General features: G+C 47.2%; 1 protein-coding gene across 2 annotated transcripts; it reads right to left on the bottom strand.

Moving 5' to 3' along the window:
* Window positions 1-4,196: 4,196 nt before the first annotated feature.
* LOC102726608 (sialic acid-binding Ig-like lectin 13) lies at window positions 4,197-15,661 on the bottom strand. 2 transcript variants are annotated; one of them, XM_081807673.1, is made up of 7 exons: window positions 15,342-15,661; window positions 14,676-14,954; window positions 14,400-14,447; window positions 13,277-13,534; window positions 12,523-12,619; window positions 12,098-12,194; window positions 4,197-6,279 (listed from the first exon to the last, which is right to left on the bottom strand). In XM_081807673.1, exons 1-7 carry the CDS (start codon window positions 15,598-15,600, stop codon window positions 6,103-6,105), a joined length of 1,215 nt encoding a protein of 404 aa, XP_081663799.1. In that variant the 5' UTR covers window positions 15,601-15,661; the 3' UTR covers window positions 4,197-6,102. The 2 variants fall into 2 exon arrangements, with proteins under 2 accessions (XP_081663799.1, XP_030890816.2); XM_031034956.2 differs by having other exon boundaries at window positions 15,156-15,651.
* Window positions 15,662-21,434: the final 5,773 nt, after the last annotated feature.

Below are 21,434 nucleotides of genomic sequence, written 5' to 3'. Positions count from 1 at the left end.
TGATGGTGGTGGTGATGGTGGTGATGATGGTGGTGGTGATGGTGGTGGTGATGGTGGTGATGATGGTGGTGGTGGTGGTGATGGTGGTGATGATGGTGGTGGTGATGGTGGTGATGATGGTGGTGGTGATGGTGGTGATGGTGGTGGTGGTGATGGTGGTGATGGTGGTGATTGTGGTGATGATGGTGGTGGTGGTGGTGGTGATGGTGATTGTGGTGACAATGGTGAAGATCTTAGAAGACACATTCTTTTTTCAAATCATTTTAGTATTTTGTTGTGGAGCCTACCTGTGATCATTGCACGGTCTATCAAGAAGCTTACAGCATTGACCATCAGTGTGACAGCCCATTTGTGCTTTAGTTTGCCATGCATAAAATGGGAGTAATACTGGTATTGACCTCACAGGGATATCTGCTATGGGGATAAAGTAAGGTATCACTGACAAATAGCTTGGAACAAAGCTTGGCACATAGTAAGCACTCAATAAAATCTTAAGTGTTATTATGGATAGCATCATCATTCAATGTACTTTTCCAAACTAGCCATGATAAACTCTAGGGAGTTTAAGAGTGGTTCCAGGATATCTAGGTTATTTTTTCTTCTACAGCCTGAAAGAAGCTATCTAGCCAGGCATAAACGCCTCCTCACAACCAGGGGCGAACCGAACATCTCCACTGCCCCATTCTCCTGAGAGGTGCCACATTCTCCTTGGTCTCAGCTCTCCAGTCTGGCATGCATGAGAGCAGGGGGCTGGGAGTCAGAGAGGCCAGGTTCAGAATTAGCCTCTGTCATTTTCTAGCTGTGTGACTTTAGGCAAGTATCTTCACCTCTCTGAACTCCTGCTTCTTCATTCACAAAACAGGGTTAAAGTTTCTACTTTGTGTGACTGTTGAGAGGGTTCAATATAATTTCTATAAATCATTTACTCTAGTGTCTGGCATATAATAGGTGTGAAATAACTTACTATTATTATCACTAGTAATTAGGCCAGCTAGTGCCAGCTTCTTCCCCAGGTACACCCAGCCTCTTTTCCCTCCCCATGCTGCCCCATGGCACCTTCCTCCAATGACCTTAAGACATCAGAAATGCTAAAACATATGGGGAATGTGGAGGACTCTCAGTGTAGAGATTAAGCTCCCAGATTCATCCCCTGCTACTCCTGAGGTCCTTCACAAGGAGGGCTTGGAAAGAAGAAGCTGACCCCTCATCTCCCCAGGATTATCCTGCATTCTCTGTTTCCTAAGGACCTGAAATGTGACATCTTCCCTGACTTCTCCCCATAGGCAGCCCCGGTTACACGAGTGTCCACCTTAGACCATGAGGACAAGACGAGGTGGGCAAAAAGGTGAGGTGGGAGCAAGGGAGAAGGGCTGAGAGTCCCCAAAGAGGTGGGCTAGGCTGGAGAGGGTCCAGGGTCTAGCTGGAAGAGACAGTCAAGAGAAGGAACCAGGGGCGCCTGGGTGGCTCAGTCGTTAAGCGTCTGCCTTCGGCTCAGGTCATGATCCCAGTGTCCTGGGATGGAGCCCCACATCGGGCTCCCTGCTCGGCGGGAAGCCTGCTTCTCCCTCTCTCACTCCCCCTGCTTGTGTTCCCTCTCTCACTGTGTCTCTTTCTGTCAAATAAATAAATAAGATCTTAAAAAAAAAAAAAAGAGAGAGAGAGAGAGAGAAGGAACCAGCCCAGTCACACTGAGGTTGAGAGAGAGATGGAGGCTCCTGGAAGCAGTCTGGAGTCCTCACCTAGGACTGGGTGGGGGTGGGGGGGGTGACATCAAGGGCAGAGTGGCCATTGGCTGCTCCATCTGTCAATCAGAACCAGCCAATGGGAAGTAGGCTGGGGCGGGTCATATGTGGAGCCCTGCGCTCTAATTGCGAGGCCTCTTCTCCACTAGGAAATGCGCTTCTGACTTCTCCTTTTCTTTAGCTTGACACCCACGGCACCACCAGAGAAGATGCAAAGATGACCATTGCCAGTGACGGGGAAACGAAACAACCTATAAATGCCCAACAACCAGGAATGGCTTAAATGGACACAGGACAGGTTGAGCTAGTCTGTGATGGTTAGAAACCACGCTGGAGAAAGGTGCTCACTGATGCAGGAAATGCTTACGACTCATTGTTAGAAACGCATAATGTAAAGCTGCACCTAGTAGGACCATCATTATGAAGAGGGGAGATTAACTAGCTGATATAATATGTACAGCATGTATGTATGTATTCTACAGTTGTATGTATACACACACATATACTTACATATGTACACATAATCATATATGTATATATGTACTTATATGTGTATGTGTATGCACACATATGTGTATGTTTGTACATATATACACATATATGTGTGCACATACACATATGTACACACACCTGTACCAAAAATATGGAAAATGTGGGGCGCCTGGGTGGCTCAGTTGGTGAAGCGACTGCCTTCGGCTCAGGTCATGATCCCGGAGTCCCTGGATCGAGTCCCGCATCAGGCTCCCTGCTCGGCAGGGAGTCTGCTTCTCCCTCTGACCCTCCCCCATCTCATGTGCTCTCTCTCTCTCTCTCTGTCATTCTCTCTCTCAAATAAATAAATAAATAAAATCTTTAAAAAAATATGGAAAATGTTAACTATTAACAGTCTTATCTCTTAATTTCCTTCTTTGCACTTTACTGTATGTTCTAAAGTGGTTTTTTTTCTCACAAAATGAATGAACTGTTTTTATAATCAGAAAAAAAAAAAAAGTTATGGGCCCAGCAGGCTTCATTGTGCTGTTCTGCTGGACTAAAACCCAGTGAAGTTAAAACACCACCAGCAGGAAGAACCAGCTAGGGTTTTTAGCACCTCCTGCCCTGCTTCCCCCAGCTGAGTCTGAGCTCGTGCTCAGACGGGCTGACCAGCGCTGTCTTCTGAATCATCTTCAACGTGTCCAGGCAGACTGAAAATAGGGGTGTGCGTGCTTATGCATCTCGGTGCCATTTCTATATGTTCTGCCCACAAACTCGCCTTTTTGCGTGGTCTCTGTGCTCACTTATTTAACCACTGTATCTATGTGTCAAAATGCATAGATTCACAGATATTTCCAAAACCACCTCATTTGAATGACAGAAAACCAAGGACATCCTGAGTTAACCACTGCATATACACATCGACAGAGGTGGACATTATACTATTTTTATATCTAAACCTGTATCTCCCCACCTTACAGTCTTAAGTAGATATGGCTGTTGAATTTTACCCAAAGCCTTTTCATTATTGTTGAAATTTTTTATTATTTTTTTGTCAAAGGTAGATTTACATACAGTAAAATGCACAAATCTTACATGTATAATTCAATGAGGTTTGATAAATACATACACTCATATAACTACTATCCCAATCAAGATACAGGATGTTTTCTGCACCCCAGAAAGTTTCCTTGTGCACCATTTAAAGTTATTCCCCAGCCACACACCCCCAAACAGAGGCAGCTGCTTTTGTGAATTTCTGTCCCAATAGATTAGTTTCATCTGTTCTTGAACTTCATCTAAGCAGACTTATAGGGTATATTCTTTTGTATCTGGCTTCTTTCACTCAACATGTTTTTGAAATTCATTCATGTTCTTACATGTGCCAACTGTTCATTCTTTTATTTTGATGAATAGTATTCTGTTGTTTGGCTATAATACTTTGGTTATCCATTCACTTCTTGATGGGTATTTTGTTGTTGTTGTTGTTGTTGTTGTTATTGTTATTGTTGTTGTTGATGGGCATTTGAGTTGTTTCTACCTTTGGTTATTATGAATAATGCTGCTATAAATATTCATATACAAATGTTTGTGTGGACCTTTGCTTTCATTCTTCTTGAGTAAAAATTAGGGGTGGAATTTCTGGGTCATAGAGTGGGTATATTATGTTTAACTGTATACAAAACCGCCACACTGTTGTACAGAACACACAATTGTACTATTTACATCCCACCAGAAATATACAAGTGTTCCAATTCCTCCACACCCTCTCAACATTTGGTGTGCTCAGGCTTTTTGATTTTAGCTTTTCTAACAGATGTGATAGGGCATCTCATTGTGATGAATTTTCATTTCCTTGGTGTCCAGTGGTGTTGACCACCTTTCATGTACCTACTGGCCATTTGGATCTCTTCTTTTGTGAAATATATGATTGAGTCTTTTTTCCCATTTAAAAAATTACGTTATTGTGTTATTAACTGGTAATAATTCTTTATATATTCTAAGTTCAAGCCTCTTTTCAGGGATATATATATATATAGACATTTATATATATTTCTTCCAGTTTATGGCTTGCCTTTTCATTTTCTTAGTCGTGTATTTTGATGAACAGAAGTTTTTAATGAAAAATATATATATAATGCTTACTGTTGTGGATGTCCTACGAGAAATCTTTGCATACCCATAGATATTCTCTTAAATTTTCTTCTAGAACAATTCTGTCTGATAGAAAAATAGTGCAAGCCAAATATGTAATTTCAAAAATCTAGTAGTTATAATAAAAAAAGTGAAAAGAAACTGGTGAAATTACTTTGAATAATAGTGTATTTAACCCAATATATCTAAAATATTATCATTCCAGCAGGTAATCAATATTAAAAATTATTAATGAGATCTTTTATCTCTTTTTTTCTGCACAGTAAATGTAGCACATATTTAAAAAAAAAAAAGAATTACTTATCTATTTGAGAGACAGAGAGCGAGAGCGCAAGTGGTGGGGAAGGAGCAGAGGGAGAGGGAAAAGCAGACTCCTTACTGAGCAAGCCAGACGCAGGGCTCTATCCCAGGACCCTGAGATCGCAATCCTAGCCGAAACCAAGAGTCGGATGCTCTAAATGACTGAGCCACCCAGGTGCCCCTAGTGTAGCATGTCTTAAATGTCATGCATAGCTAGTAGCTACCACACTGGGCAGCACAATTATAAAACCTTTATAGTTTTTACTTTTATGTTTATGATTCACCTCAGACTAATTTTTTGCATGTGACATGAGAAAGGGGTCAAGGTTCATTGTTTCCAAACCTTGACCCACTTATTCTACTGCCATGTGTTAAAAAGTCCCTCCTTGGGGCACCTGGGTGGCTCAGATGGTTAAGTGTCTGCCTTTGGCTCAGGTCATGATCCCAGGGTCCTGGGATCGAGCCCCGCATTCGGCTCCCTGCTCAGCGGGGAGCCTGCTTCTCCCCCTCCTTCTGCTTCTCCCCTTGCTCATGTTCTCTCTCTCTCTCTGTATCTCTGTGTCTCGAATGAATAAATTTAAAAATCTTTAAAAAAAAATAAATAAAAATAAGAAGTCCCTCCTTTCCCAATTGAATAGACTTGGACCTGTTCAATTAACTATATATACACACTCTATTTATGGACTCTATTCTGTCCCTTACCACAGTGTCTTGATTACTCTAGCTTTAAAGTCTTATTTCTCCAACTGTGCTCTTTTATCAGACTGTTTTTGCTGTTCTAGGTCCCTCACATTTCTATGTAAACTCTGGAACCAACTTGCCAATTTATGGGTGCATACATATGTATGTACTTACACGTTTGGGAACCTTCCTCATATGTTTGGTTTGTCTCTATGGGGAGAGATCATGTCCCACTGTTTGATTCCCTTCTGAACCCAGAAGTCTACCTCTTGAGCTTGGCTTTCAAGAACAGAGGCAGAGGAAGGCCTGGTGGGAGGGCGTTCCAGGAGGAGGCGTGTCAGCAGGCCAGAGTGAGGGCTGCTGCTGGAGCCCTCCAGAGTCAGGGAGACTTTGCTGCTCAAAGCACAGGGATCCAGCATGTGGTCAGCATACGCTTTGTGCCAAGAGCTCTGACAGGATTTTCCTACTATAATTCTCACCACAAACTTGCAGTTAGGGCTTCTCATCCCTGTTTCACAGAGCAGGAAACTGAGGCATGGAAAGGTAGGGATTGGTCTGTCGCTTACTTAGTAAAGGGGCGGCGTGTGGCTTTGCACTTGAAACTCTCTGTTTCCAAAGCCTATGTTCTTTCCACTGTACTTACAGCTCATCACCTGCAGGCCTTTTAATTCTACAGGAATCAGCCTCTGGCCTTTTCTTTGCTCCTCAGGGGCCAAGATCACTCAATCCAGGGCTGGGTCTCAGCAGGCTCTCACTTGTGAATCCTGATCTCCGAGTACTCGATACCAGGAGCCACCTGTTCCTGCCAGCCCCAAGGCTCTGTCCCATGAAAGCTGAGGGATGCATAATGGAGCTCTTCTTCCTCCCCTAAGGAGGGGGTAGCTACATCTGGGGGAAGGCTGCTTGCCCAGGATTCAATCAGGGGACCCTGAGTGGAGGGAGAGAAAAGGGAGTCAGAGCAGATCGGTGGGGACAGGATAAGGCAGAGAGTACCTGGGAGGGAAGCCCATGAATTCATTCATCCATTCATCCCATGCACATTTTTGTTGAATCTCCTCCATTCATACTGTCCTCAAATATTTTATACGTAGCACTTTATTTGGCACTTGTGAATCTCATTAACTTCCCACAACAACCCCATCAGGAAGATGTTATTGTTGTCCTCATTTTATCACTACAAAAATGGAGGGTGAACCAAGGAAGTAGCGTGCTCAAAATCCCTGGTGAAACCAGGGTCCAGTCCAAGTTCTTCCTGACCCCAAAGCCTGGTGTCCTACTGAGGCCCTCTGTGCATGAGGCCCTGAGCTGGACACTGCATACACTATAATGGATACAGCACATGTAGGCCCTGACCTCTGGCAACTTACTCTTTTTTTCCCCCTCTCAGCTTACTTTTTAACCCAGGGAGGAGGCAAGGAGTAAGTTGAACAAATAAATATCTAATTGTGAATTATTATATAATGGATGGGAACTGGGTGAGGGAGAGAGAATTACAAAGCCTTGATTCGGGTACAGCACCTGTCCTTAGGAAGCTCGCAGTTTCGTGGAAGGACACTCAGTCAAAGAAATTATGTCCCTGTGATACAGGCAGAAAAACAGCCCCTCAAAAATGCCCACGCCCTAATCCCCCAGGGACCTATGAATATGTTACCTTATATGGCAAAAGGGACTTTGGGGATGGAATTAAATTAAGGATACTGAGATGGGGAGATTGCCCTGGATTATTTGGGTGTGGTCAATGTAATCACGGGGTTTTTTCTCTTTACAAGTGAAAGGAGGCAGAGAGGGATTTGAAGACTTCTGGCCTTGAAGACAGAGACCAAGGCCATCCAGCCGCCTCCAGAAACTGGAAAAGGCAAGAAATGCATTCTCCCCTGGAGCCTCCACACGGAATTCAGCCCCGCCTACCAACACCTTGACTTTAACCCAGTGAAACCCATTTTGGACTTGGCACCTCTGGAACTGTAAGATGATAAAATTATGCTGTTGGATGCCACTAAATGTGTAGGAGCTCATTACTGCAGAGCAGCTGGTGTGGCCCGGGGGGGCATCTGTTTCTGTTGCCCCCTCAAAAAGAGAACACTTTAACAAAACAGTTCATGTTTTTGCTCCTCCGTTCTCTCTTGATTATTCAACATAAGATACACACACACAACCCCTTCCTGACACTGTAGTTATCGAGACCTCTGCTTAGTGAAATCTAAATGGTTCCTTTTCACTCCCCGCCTCTCTGGACTTTGCAACAGCAGGTGACCCTGTTGCATGTCTTCCCTAAATAAAAGCCTTTCTTTTCTTAACCACAAGATATTCATCAACTGCCCTGGCAGCCACTTTGCTGGTTGCTCTCCATTTCCTGACCCCTAAGTATGAGAGGGGCCCCAGACTCTGCTTCTTCAACTTCACTTTGTGACCTTATTCACTCTATTGGCTTCATGTCATCTATAGGCTAGTGGCTCCCAAAGCCTTACCCACCAGTCCATTCCCTTGCTTGAACTGTGGACTTTGATCTGATAGTGTAGTTAAAATCCCTGTTCTCTTTTGTGTCCAAAATGCACACAAAACATATTCAAACTGAACTTCTCCTTTTCTCCCCCAAATCTCTTCCTCCTACAATCTTCTCAAGCATAATGATTGATGCCTCCATTCTTCTAGCTGCTCAGTGCAAAAATCTGGGAGTCATCCTGGACCCCTTTCTGTCACTCTTATCCCACCCTCAATCCATTAGCAATTCCCATTAGTTTTAACTTCAAACTTCATCTGGAATGCAATCATGCCCCACCCTCATGCCATCCTGGTTCTGGTCACCGTTATCTCCTGCCCGGAATGTTCCTCCAGCCGCCTTTCTAACTTCCCTGCTACACACAGTCTCTTCTTACACACAGCAGGTAGAGGGATCTGTGAAAATGAAAGCTGGATCATGTCCTTCTTCTGCTCAAATATCTCCAGATGCCCACAGTGGACTACGTGTGCAGACATGATTTACACGTACCCTGACTTCTCCAAACTCATTTCCTGCCTGTTGGCACTTGCCTCCCTCTGTCTAATTACACAGACTTCCTGCTGGTCCTCCACTCACTGGTCTACATCCTGTTTCTGAGCATTTGCACCTGCTATTTCTTCTGCCCAGAGTACTCTTTGGTCACAATAGATTGCAAAGTCTTGAGGCTCCTTCATGTCTTCGCTTAATCATCACTAACAAAAACCAAAAACCAACCTATGTAATGGCAGAGAATGTTTGCAAATCATATATATGAAAAGATGTTAATATCCAGAATGTATAAAGAACTTCTACAACTCGGGGCACCTGGGTGGCTCAGATGGTTAAGCATCTGCCTTCGGCTCAGGTTGTGGTCCCAGGGTCCTGGGATCGAGCCCCGCATCGGCCTCCCTGCTCGGCGGGGGGCCTGCTTCTCCCTCTCCCATTCCCCCTTCTTGTGTTCCCTCTCTTGCTGCATCTCTCTGTCAAATAAATAAATAAAATCTTTAAAAAAAAAAAAACTTCTACAACTCAACAACAACAGCAACAACAAAAACAAATAACCCAGTTTTTTTAAGTGGGTAAAAAACCTTGAATTAGACATTTCTCCAAAGAAGATATACAAATAGCTAATAAGCCTATGAAAGACACTCTCCATTGCTAATCATTAGAGAAATGCAAATCAAAACTACAATGAGATATCATCTCACACCCATGAGGATGTCCACTATAAAAAGCAAAAAATAGGGGCACCTGATGGCTCAGTCGGTTAAGCACCTGCCTTCGGCTCAGGTCATGATCTCAGGATCCTGGGATCGAGCCCCGTGTCAGGCTCTGCACTTAACAGGAATCTGCTTCTCTCTCTCTCTCCCTCTGCCCCTCCTCCTCCACTAGTGCTCTCTCTCTCAAATAAATAAATAAAATCTTTTTTAAAAAGGCAAAAAAAAAAAGCAAGTGTTGGTGAGGATGTAGAAAAAATGAACCCTTGTGTATTGTTGGTGGGAAAGTAAAATGGTGCAGCCACTGTGGAAGACAGTATGGTGGTTTCTCAAAAAAATTAAAATGAAAACTCCCATGATCCAGCAATTCCACTTACGAGTATTTATCAAAAAAATTTGAAAGGAGGCTCTCAAAAAGATATTTATATACCCATGTTCATCGCAGCATTATTTACAATAGCTAGAGATGGAAGTAACCTTAATATCCATCAGTAGATGAACGGATAAAGAAAATGTGTTGTATACAAACAACAGGATATTATTCAGTCTTTAGAAAGAAGGACATCCTGGGGCACCTGGGTAGCTCAGTTGGTTGAGTGTCTGACTCTTGATTTCAGCTCAGGTCATGATCTCAGGGTCATGGGGTTGAACCCCATATTGGGCTCCATGCTCAGTGGGGAGTATGCTTAAGATTCTCTCTCTCCCTCTTCCTCTGTCCCTCCCCCCTCTTGCATGCTCTTTCGCTCTCTCTCTCAAATAAAAAATAAATAAATCTTTAGAAAGAAGGACATCCTGTCACAGGCTACAACATGGATAAGCTTAGAGGACATAACGCTAAGTGAAATAAGCCAGTCACAAAAAGACAAAAACTGCATGATTCCACTTATGTGAGGTATCTAAAGTCATTGAACCTACAGAAACAGAAAATAGAATGGTGGTTGCCAGGGGTTGGAGTGGCAGGGGAAGTGGGTAGTTGTTGTTCAATGGGTACTTATAGAATTTGTTTTGCAAGATGAAAATGTTCTGGAACTCTGTTGCACAACTGTACGTTTAAAGATGGCTAGGTGGTAAATTTACCACAATACATAAAGAACAACAAAAATATGAGCCATCTCCCCAGGATTCCCAGTCTCTGTGCCCTGCATTTTCCCCAAAGTACATGTCTATCCTTCACATTGTAGTCACTTATTTGTTGTTTGGTTGTTTGTTTGATTATTTGGTTGCATCCCTCTGTCTGGACTAAACTTATTGAGCCCAAGATGAAATTTTTTTCTTTTTTTGTTTTTAGGATTTTATTTATTTGACAGATAGAGAAAGCTAGAGAGCACAAGTGGGGGGAATGGCAGAGGGAAAGGGAGAAGCAGGGAGCCCGATGTGGGGCTCGATCCCAGGACCCTGGGATCGTGACCTGAACTGAAGGCAGATGCTTAACCGTCTGAGCCACCCAAGCACCCCAAAATTCTTTTTCATAGATGAATCTTTGGCAGTTGAATGCCTGTCACTTGGCAGGTGCTCAGTAACATTTCCTGAATGAATTAATGAATGAAAGCATGCACAGTACTTTGCTCAAAATCCTCCAAAGGCTTCCAGTCACACTCTGAATATAAATGGATGAAAAGTGTAACATTTACATTGGAGCATGAAGGTTGAACAGGAATGAAGAAGTGGAAATGGGAGGGAAAAGCATTTGAGGAGAAAGGAACAGCCCATGCAAAGACCCAGAGACACAAATAACCTTGTTCAGAGGAGTGGATGGAGTAGAAAGTAAGAGTGACTTTCTGAACCATTTGGAGCTTGAGACCGAAGAAAACACATGTGCCCCTAAAAAATGTTTTTGTATATTTTTAAAGGTTATTTTTTCACAACATTAAAATAATTGAAATATTACTGCAAACTTAAAGAGTGTATGTAATAAAACATTACTTTCAGTTTAAAGATTTTATTTATACCCAGACCAGAATTTTTGATAATTTTGCTTTTCTGGTTTTATTGGAAGCAAACGTAGAGAGGACGTTTTTTTAAAATCAACTTTTCTGCTTCTCTCATTTTTATTTGAGAATGCTGCCATGTTTGACAATTTCTCTAGACTCATTTATGATCTTAAATAATTTTTAACTAACCCTAGTCTACTGATCCTGTCATTGTTTAGGTTTTTTGTATTTTCCTCATCGTGGATTTTTTGCCTTAATTTTGATTTTTAAAATAGTATATTAAACATTATTTATCTGGATTACTGAGATTTTTGAGCACCGCCTTAAGTTTTGCATCTGGGACAAGTTCCTCCCTCACTCCACCTTAATCCTAGTCCTTTTGGAGAGGTAGGTGTGCTTGAGAGGTTGGAATATGCAGGGCTATAGGGTAAGGAGTTTGGACTCTATTCTCTGGGTGAGGGGTCCACAAACCATAGCCCATGGATCAAATACGGCCCACTGCCTGTGTCTGTAAAAAAGTTTTATTGGAACACATCTGTGCTCGTTCATTTACATATGGTCTGTGGCTGCTTTTACTCGACAACAACAGAGTTGAGTGCTTACAATAGACTGTAATGCCTGCAAAGCCAAAAATACCTATCTGGCCTTAGATTAGAAAAAGTTGCCAACCTCTGGTCTAGACAACGAAGGCAAGCAGTTCAAACGCAGAGGAACTGGATACTGTTGGTTTTTAGATGACTGCTTAGTATAGGACAAGGGAGGTGAGAGGCAGGGAGGTGAGAGGGTCCAGGGAAAAGATTCTGAAGCTTTGGCAATGATGGGAGTCAAATGGGGGGGGGGCTGATGCTAGCTCTCCTTAAGAGGAAAAATAGACAAGACATGGTGAATTTGGGGCTGTAGGAGAAGAAAGGGAGGACAGAGAGAAGGTGACTCCTCCATGCCTGGCCTGAAAGAAAGAAGAGGGGGTGGTTGTGCTGTCACAAAGATGGGGAATCCTTAAGGAGGAGGAGGAGATAAGGAGAGCAACTTTGGCCATGCTGAGCGGAGCAATCCTGGGGGCCATCCTAGGGGGAGGTGTCCAGGAAGGATGCTCAAAGGCAAGATGCCCAGGTCACTCACCTGAGAGACTGACCTTGTGACAACACTTGGACCTTCCATGCCCATATTCCTGATGCCAACTGCTGGCCTTGTGGCTTTCTTCCTGCAGGACCTCACTCTGAGAGAAGAGACCAGAGAGCCTTTCAGTCTGGCCAGCTCAGGGTGCTGTAGGCAGACTAACTCCCTCCTCTGTTCTCTCTTAAGGGGCTGGAAGGGTGATGGAGGTAGGAGAGCGGTGGTCCCGTTCTGGAGACCCCAGTGTTGAGAACGCAGGCTTCCCCATCCTGGACAGTGGGGCCAGAGTTCTGTGACAGACTCACCCAGGTGCCATCGACTTCCTTCCTGTCCTTGCTTCAGTGTCTTGACCCATCCAGGTCCCTCCATTCTGTGCCCGCCTGCCCTTTCCACCCCAGGACAATCCCTCCAACCCCAGGGTCAGTGCTCACGTGATGATGATGATGGAGAGAAACAGGAAGAGCAGAGCCATAACACCTGCTCCCCCAGCTGCCCCCAGCATCCTCTCTGAAAAAGACCATGCTTTTCCTGCAGACAGATTGGATTATTGGTCATTCCTCTCCAAGAACTCGGTACCTTCTCCCACTCCCTGTAGGACCCCAGATTCCTGTTTTCCGGCCCCTCCGCCAGACTCCAAACAGGGGCACCTGGGTCTTGGGGAAGGGATTAGGGCCCGGTGAGGGAGGCATACGGCGGGGGAGGGGGCGGCGCTGGATTGCAGCCTGTCTTTATTTAAAATGCAGGTATTTCGTTCATGTAATATTTATTTTGCATTCATTTATATTTTAAAAAAACACTGCATTGCAGTATTACTTCTCATTACTAAGGTTTTTTGGCTTCTCCTTAAATTTTTGTGCTCATGGTGAGCGTTTCACTTGCCTCACCTTCCTCCCTGCCTCACAAATCAAGGATCTGTGTCCCCGGACACACCTGTGCAGGCCCCGGGCCCCTCTCTTTCAAGACCCACGTCCTTCCCCCTGGCTTCCCCTCCCAGCCTTCACCCCATCCTACCACCCTGATCTGGCAGGAAGAGGACAGTAAGACTATAGGTGGCAGGGAATATCTTGGCCTCACAGGGGAGCACAGACCAGAGCTGAGCTCCCCTGTAAGGCTCAGGGGTTTCTGGGGGTCCTGGGGGTGGTGCTGTTGTTCTCCTCCAGCCCCCCCCCCCACAGGTGCACTCACTCCGCAGGGAGAGCCTCAGGGAGACATGCTGGGAGCCCACCAGGTTCTGAGCTCGGCAGGTGAATTCCCCTTCATCTTTCTCCTGTACTTGAGGCAGCTCCAATACCCCAGGGTTCAAGGGATTTGAGGAGCACAGGGTCAGGCTCCCCCGGGCCCAGCTCAGCCTGGCAGGGGGGTTGCTATTGACAACACAGACCAGGAGCAGGGACTGGTCCTCCAGGACTGAAAGAGATGAGCCGTTCTCCAGGGTTGTGGGTGCTGGAGAAAAAGAGACAGAGGGTTAGAGAGACAAAAAGATGGAGAGAAAGCAGAAGGACTTGAAAACAGACTGGATGAGGGGACAGAGAAACAGAAGTAGGTTGAAGTGCAGGAAAAACCATGCTTTTTTCCCCTTGTTGGTGGGAATGCACACTTGTCCACCCTCCATTCAGGACAACTGGCCACATAGCTCAACTTGGAAAGAACATAAAAGCTCCATTTTGCTTTTAGGAGTTTATCCCACAGACATACATACACACAGTTGTGAAAGGAGACACAAGATTACTCATTGCAGCATTTTGGCTAATAGAATAAAATGAATGCTGTGATTTCCCATTAGGAGAAGACACACATAGAATCAGAATCCATCCACGGGATGGATCGACTCCACAGTCTAGGAGAAGATCAAGGGCAGTCTGTACTACTGATATCAGAGGACCCTCAGATCCTCTAGGCAAACACACCAAGGCTCAGAGCAGTCTGTGGACACGGGTCACTTCCCAGGAGGGGACTGGGTATCTGAAGACAGATTCTGCTGTGCATTTTGAAAGTCTGTCTATGTGAATATATTACCTGTTCAGAAGTACATAAATAAGCAATTATTAGGGAGAATAAAAGATGGGCCAGGAGGAGTCATCAGGAGATGCATGACAAGGGACAGATCTGCTGGGTGCATGTTGCCCTGTTCTCTTCTCCTGATAATGGGGTGGGGTAGAGTGCGGAAGGTGGGGGAGGAGGCGGCTGAAGGGGACTGCTGCTCACAGAGCCATGGAGGCTGGGGAGGGGGATAACCCCTGGGTTCACCCACAGGGGGGACCCGGCCCTGCCCTTGCTCCCCACAGCCCAGGAGGAAGCTCCATCCTACCTGTGCCATTTCCTTGGGAGACAGTTACTGTCAAGTTCTGCGGAGAGTCTGGGACAGAAAGACATGGCGGATTCATGTTAATGGGGAAGGCTGGTGGACATTGGCCTTCTGTCCCCAGAAGCTGCATAAATGGGGAAAGAGTGGAGACAGGTGTCCTCCTAACCCTCCCCCAGCCTGGATTTTGGGACCAGCATTCAATGTCCCAGGCCCTGACCCCCCACCCCACCACCCTCAGGACCCCATTAGGGACCCAGGGGGTCCTGGCCTGGCTCTCACAGGACACATTGAGGTGGATGGTCCTCATCGTGGTCACTCTGGCCCCAGGCAAGGTCACTTGACAGGTGAGGGGCATGCCATGGTCCTGGGGCCGTGGGATGAGGGTGAGCACCGAGGAGAGGTGGGTCCTGGGGTCCAGGGAGGTGAGGGCCACTGACGTCCAGGAGAAGATGGGGGGCGTGCCCCGCTCACAGGCCCAGGGCACAGAGCAGGTCAGGTTCCCGGGGCGGCCAGACTCCAGGGTCCCTGGGATGAGGATGTCAGGTGTGTGGGTCAAGGCTGTGAGGAGATGGGGAGACACGGGAATCAGAAGGAGGGTCAAGGGGAGGCCCCGAGAGAAGTCTCAGGGTTTGGTTCAGCTCCTGCCTCTGAGTCCTGACATGGTTACCCCCAATCCCTCCCAGGAGGGGAGTTCCATCCCAGCCCTGCACTGGGACCCCCATCCTTCCCCTGTGGCCTCACCTGGAGTCTGCTCCTTACCCGTCACACGCACGGAGAGCTGGTTCTGTAGGTAATTATATTTCACATAAGGCCCTCTCTCCACCCTAAAGAAGTATGTCCCCGAGTCCCTTCTCTGTGCATCTCTGATGTCCAGGGAGCAGTTGTAGGCCCAGGGGTCCCCAAGGAGGTAGAATCGGCCCTGGGTCTCCTCCTGCACTTTACGACCTGGGTTGTTTGTGGCCACTGGAGCATCCTGGTGTACATTGGCCCCTTCCCGGAACCAGTAGCCGAGAGCTGAGGTAAAGTCAGGCCCTTGGTCCTGGGGGTGCGAGAAGCTGCAGGGCACTAGCACACATAGGCCCTCCTGCACGGCCACTGAGCCACGCACTTGCAGGCTGTAACCCCACTGAACCCTCCTCTCAGACCACGTCTGGCCATCAGCCCCCTCCCTCCTCCAGAGCAGGGCCAATAGCAGCAGGAGCATGTCCGGGCTTGGCAGTGCCAGGGTCCCCAGGGTGTCTGTTTCTCAGGGTTGGTCTCTCAGGAACTAAAAGTTGCAAGACTCAGAGGAAGCCCCGACAGGAAGATGCAGGTGATGTCAGAACAGTGACCCTCCTTAGAGGAGGAACTTCACACCCAGATGCTGTCAGGGCCAGGACAGCCCTTGGGCATCAGCCATCTGCCACCACATGTCCACTCCTGGGGACCCTGGACCTAGAGGCCAGAGAGGGTGAGAGCCCTCAGGGAGCTAAATTCACCCCCTGTGCAGGGCTCGAGCCCTATCTCCCACCTCCCTGCTGATACAGCCTCCCTCAGGAGTTGTTTTCTGCAAACTGAAAACGGGTCCCTTCTGGCCAGACCCCCTGAATCGCAGGCTGTACATGTCTGTGGAAGTCACAGGGATACAAGAGATGGGGGAGGCCAGGGCTGGGAGTGTGAGGAGGCCGACTGTTTTCCCTCCCTTGGCATCCACACAGGGGGCATCCCCTCCCTGCTCATGAGGTCACACACTAGCCACTGACCCAAGAGTCACTGTCCAGTGGGGAGACAGCAAGTGTCCAGCGCCTGGAGCTCCCTGTGACAGGGGCCAGAGGCAGAGTGAGGGGCTGCTGTCCCCCCAGGTTGGAGGTTGTTACAGAAAGCTTGGGCAGAGGGCACACTCAGGCCGTGCAAACGAAGACTCCAAGGATGTTGAGGGGGACCCGACTCAAAGGAGAGGGAACCTGAGGCTGTTATTGTAAGCGGGGTTGGTATGGGGAGAAGTGCAGAAGAGAAGGGGCAGATTTCGAAAGGGATAGAAATGTCCGCTTTCCCCCTTCGTCGTGGCCGTCTGGCACCAGGATGATTTCTTCACCGCTGGTATCTCACGGGGCCATGCTTCTCTTCATTGCTTCAGAGCATGCAGTGTCTGGCAACCTCTGGGGCTTTGCCAATGCAGGGTCTGCTCCCAGGAGTCGGGTGTGCAGGGGACACGGAGTGAGGAACACCAGCTAGGTGTCATCCACCCTCGGGATGGTAGGGATTTTGTGAGAGAAGAGATGTGCCCTTGAATTCACAGAAGGTTAGTTTTTTGTTTTGTTTTGATTTGATTTGATTTATTTATTTGACAGAGAGAGACATAGCGAGAGAAGGAACACAAGCGGGGGGAGAGGGAGAAGCAGGCTTCCTGCCGAGTAGGGAGCCCGATGCGGGGCTCGATCCCAGGACCCTGGGATCATGACCTGAGCGGAAGGCAGACGCTTAACGACTAAGCCACCCAGGCGCCCCCAGAAGGTTAGTTTTAACTGTGTCTGGGGGTTGGGAGAAGGTTCTGGGAATCCTGGTAGGTGGTACCCTCTTCTACCGGTGTTGGTTCTTTTGACACATTTTTTGGGGGGGAAATATAAGATACACACAAAGAAGGATGCCCACAAAAACAACTCAGTGATTCATCACAATATAGAAATAGAGCATTGCAGGCATCTTGGACCTCCCCCCAGGTCCCCATCCCTATTGCACACCCCACTCCCCCACAAAGGAGCCCCGAGAGTCACTTTAATGCTAATTGTTCCCTTGCTTTTCTTCATAGTTTTATCACCCAAGCATGCTGCCTTTAATACTTTGGCCTTGTACGTGTTTTTCTTAAGACTTTGTATGCATAGAAAAATTACACTCTGTTTTCTTCTATTTAACTTCATGAATCTGCCCATCCCATATTACCCCTTCCCAGAACCATTACCCATAACGAAGGGTACGGTCAGTGCTGGGGTCACTGAGAAGGGAAGGGGCAGGATTTGAGAATGCATATGCACTCCCACACCATCAACAATTCCTGCATTTGCAGCCGTGTGTCCCCCCTGCAGCCCCATCCCCCCTCCCTGGCCCCCTGTCCTGGAAAACCCATTCTCTCCCAGCAGGGTCAATTGGAGCATCTCTGGGGTCAAAAGGGCTGGGCCATGCACAGTCTGTTTCCGTGGTCCCCAGTTTGTAAAAAAAAAAAAAAAAAAAAAAAAAAGCAGAATGAGAAGGAGAGACACAGGGAAGCCACACAGAGAATCTAGCTGTGTGCAAAAGAGAAATATAACCCACAGGCCATCAGCACTGGGAGGCCTTCTAGCCCCACTTTTCCGACTTTCAGAAGATGCTGAGGTCCAGAGTGGGCAAATGAATTGCTCAAATCATACCGGTGCCCTGTCTTATGCATCACTGTCTACACAGGGACCCCCTTCCTCAATCTTTGTCAGCCCAGGATTCATTGAGCTGGGAGATGGGTAGCTTATGTTAATCTGACAGGGAAGAATTATTAACTCTTCCCATGGGGTGAGAGAGGAAATTTCATTCATTCATTCAACAACCATCTACATTGTGTCTTCAGGTTTCCAGTAAGGGGGTGAGTATGAAAGATCTAGCCCTTTTCTTTGAGGGGAGCAATATCTGGTTGAGAGACAGATTATCTGACAATTCCAATGACATAGGGTAGATGATCGGGAGGGGAGAGGCACAGGCTGGGGATGCGTGGGGCTCTTGCTCTTCTGGACTGCAAGGTGAGTTCTCAGGGACAAGTAGACATGGTAGGGAGTTTCAGGTAACTCAAGGGATGTGAATTCCACAGGTGATCTTGGTACCCTGAGAATTTCTGGACTCTCAGGTATTGTGTTCTCAATCCCACTCAGTCTTCCACTGTGCTGGAAATCTTCCTCCAGGTACCAAGTTTTGTGCTGTGTGACCAACATCACCTCTGCCCCAGCAGAGGTGGGGCCACCACCCATAGGGGGCGCTTTCTCTGCGCAGGATCCCTCCGAAAACGCGATGGTGCTGTCCGTGGTGCTGATTCAGAGGGCAAGGCTGACATCGGGCATGTCCACAGCTCTGTGGAGGGGCCCGATCACACAGAACAGGGATCCTAGGTCTGGAGTCAGGGCAGTCAGCCTGTCCGATGTGCTGGGGAGGGCTCGGCTCTACCTGGGAGGGGAAAGTCAGGGGAAAGAGAAGACCTGAGTCTCTCTTCCTTATCCTTCTATCCACCCTCAGAAATGTCCTACGGATAATGCCAGGCTATTGTCACTGGTCCAAGCGCAGGGAAAAATGAAGGTTCTGTGTTGCCCTTTTACATATCTGGTTCCATTTCATTTTCTGAACATCCCTGACAGAGAGGGGTAATGCCCCTAGAGGAGGCAGCCAACACTTAAGACAGATGAGTAGCTGTAGGAACTAGCCTCCAAGGACAACCCCCAAACAACCCCACCCCTCCTTTATACAAACATGAAGCTCCTCTCATTAGGAAATAGAGTTTATTATTATCTCCTCCTCTTGAATCAAGGTTGGGCCCACGACTGCTTTGATCAACAGAATGTGGAGGACAAGTTGTTCCAAGACTCATACATTAAGAAGTCCTGGTAGTTTCCACTCCTGCCTTGCAGATTCCTGGGCATCTGTGTAAGCAATCCGGGGACCCTGATGGAGAGAAAGGCTAGATAGAGGAACCCTGAGGGTCAGACACCCAGCCCCAAAATCTCAGCCACCATCTCAACCTCAACATGACTGCCTGAAAGAGACGAAAGCAAGCTAGCAGTGCAACTGCCCGGCTGGGCTCTGGCCAATTTATAGCACCAGCACTGTGAAACAGAATAAAAGTTCAGGCTACCAGGTCATAGGGTGGTTTGATGCGCAGCAATAGATAACCAGAACAGTAGCCCGCCCAAGTCATAGCTAATAGGGAAAAGGTAACGGGAGATTCACTGGCCTGATGAATTTTCCTACTTACTGTATTTCAAGGATGGTTCTTAAATGGTGATCTGAGGCCTTCATTTGACCTGAGGACTACATTTCCGAGAATCCCCTTCCCCTTTTGCTTCCAGGTTTTTTTTTCCTAGTTAGACAATGATTTTATTGTTTGAGTACATAGTGAAATTTATGCAACCAGGACAGAGGCTGTGGATGACTCGTATTTCCAACTGGGGGGAGGGGGGACTCATTTGGTCTCATAATATCGAGCCAAGCAGTGAATACGGCTCTCGATCAGAATCAGTCAGAATTTAGCATCTTCATCCTTTCTCTTCCTCTCAAGATGCTTTTGAACAACAACAGTTTTCTTAATCAAATGGTAGAGATCCTCAGGAAGATCAGGAGCAAGTCCTTTGGACTTAAGAATTCTTAAGATTTTATTGCCTGTCACAAAACAGACCTGCGCAACACACGGTCGTCACTTAGGATCACGCCGATTTGTGGGGGAGTCAGGCCCTTCTTGGCCAGTTTGTAGATTTGCTCCTTCACGTCATCAGACACAGGTGGCCCAGAGAGAAGTTTACAATGACATGGAAAGGATCCAGGGAAACTGCGTCCCTAGCATTTCTCTCCTACTAAGACATTGTCCCAGGATCTCTTTGACCTGACAACTGGGGCCATTTGCCTGCTCACAGGACCCCATCTTCCCTGAGCAAAGGACAGAATATGGCCCACCATCTCAGGACTCAGAATGACCAGTGCCCAGCTGGGTCTTTCTGTCTGTCTGTGTGTATATGGTGAACATTGGTTTCCTAGGCCAGGGTGATGATTAATTTTATGTGTCAACTTGCCATGGGCCATGGGATGCCCAGATTAAACATTATTTCCGGGTGTGTCCGTGAGGGTATTTACACATGAGATTAGCATTTGAATCAGTGGACTCAGTAAAGTAGCTAACCCTCCCAGATGCCAGTGGGCACCATCCAATCCGCTGAGGGCCTGAAAAGAACAAAAAGCAGTGGAAGAGCAGACTCATTCCCTTCCTGCCTGCCTGTGAGCTGCGACATTGGTCTTCTCCTGCCCTTGGACTGGGATTTGCAGCATCAGCTCCCCTGGTTCTCAGGCCTTGGGACTCAGGCTGGAATTACAACCCTGGCTTTCCTGGGTCCCCAGCTTTCAGGTGGCATATTGTGAGAGCTCTCAGCCTCCATAATTGAGCTAGTTCTTCATAGTAAATCTCTGTTTGGTTCTGTTTCTCTGGAGAACCCTGCCTCATACAGTTAAAAGGGGGACAGACAGACTAAGCCAGATCTCATGAGCCGTATTTCCTACTTTCTCATTATTTCCATAAGAAATAGAAGCCACTGAAGGGTCTAAAGCTAGAGAGTCAGGGAGTGAAATGGTCAGATTTGTGTTTTCAGGTGTTCTCTCCGGCTGCCCTGGGGACGTTGGGTTGGAGGGGCAGCTGGAGTGGAGGTGACAGTCTGGGGCCACTGATCATCTAGTACTGCTGTTGATAAGGGTTCCTGTCACGAAACGCAGCATGGCCCTCATTCACAGTTGTAACCTCTGAGAATGTTGGGCTTTACTCTGCCTACAGTGGGTGATAAATAAATGCTTGTGGAATGCAGACCATTAAAGGTACAAATTTAGGGGGGAAGGTGACAAATCTGGTGTAAAATAGAAACCAAATTTTTAGTTAAACACTGTATAGTGTTAACAAGGGGACTCTTGAGTGGTGGGAAGACAAGACCCCAAAGGCTAGTCCCTCCATCAGAGGACAGAGACTGGGACAGGAGGGAACAAGGATGGGAGAGGAGGTGGGTAAATGGGGAGTGGGGCAGATAGAACACAAAGGAGCTGTTACAGGGTGTGTGGGCCAAGTGTTTCCAGGAAGAAGCTGACATGATGTCCCATATCTGTCCCCCTGGGCTCCAGGTCCACACCTCAGTCCTGTCTTGAGAAGGAAGGAGGCTCAGTCAGGCCTCTCAGCCCCACTCCCTGGGGGTCTCCACACCTGCAGAACCAACACGGGTCTCAGATCAGAGAGCTACCACTTTAGTTCTAACTCCAGGCAGGGTGGGACAGCTCAGCACCACCTGGAACTCAGGAGCC

This window comes from Leptonychotes weddellii, chromosome 16 (assembly GCF_054177405.1).
Source record: "Leptonychotes weddellii isolate Sample4059 chromosome 16, ASM5417740v2, whole genome shotgun sequence".
In the NCBI taxonomy this organism is placed as follows: domain Eukaryota; kingdom Metazoa; phylum Chordata; class Mammalia; order Carnivora; family Phocidae; genus Leptonychotes; species Leptonychotes weddellii.
The sequence above is the reverse complement of the archived record's forward strand: the minus strand, read 5'-3'. Positions and strand labels throughout refer to the sequence as shown.

Coding starts and splice junctions, on each gene's coding strand:
- LOC102726608 (XM_031034956.2), bottom strand. CDS start 15,600: ATGCTCCTGCTGCTATTGGCCCTGCTCTGGAGGAGGGAGGGGGCTGAT. Junction 14,955..15,155: donor GCTCTCCGTGCGTGTGACGG/GTAAGGAGCAGA, acceptor ATCTCCTCACAG/CCTTGACCCACACACCTGAC. Junction 6,280..12,097: donor TCACAAGGTCAGTCTCTCAG/GTGAGTGACCTG, acceptor CCCTCCACTCAG/GGTCCCCTGATTGAATCCTG.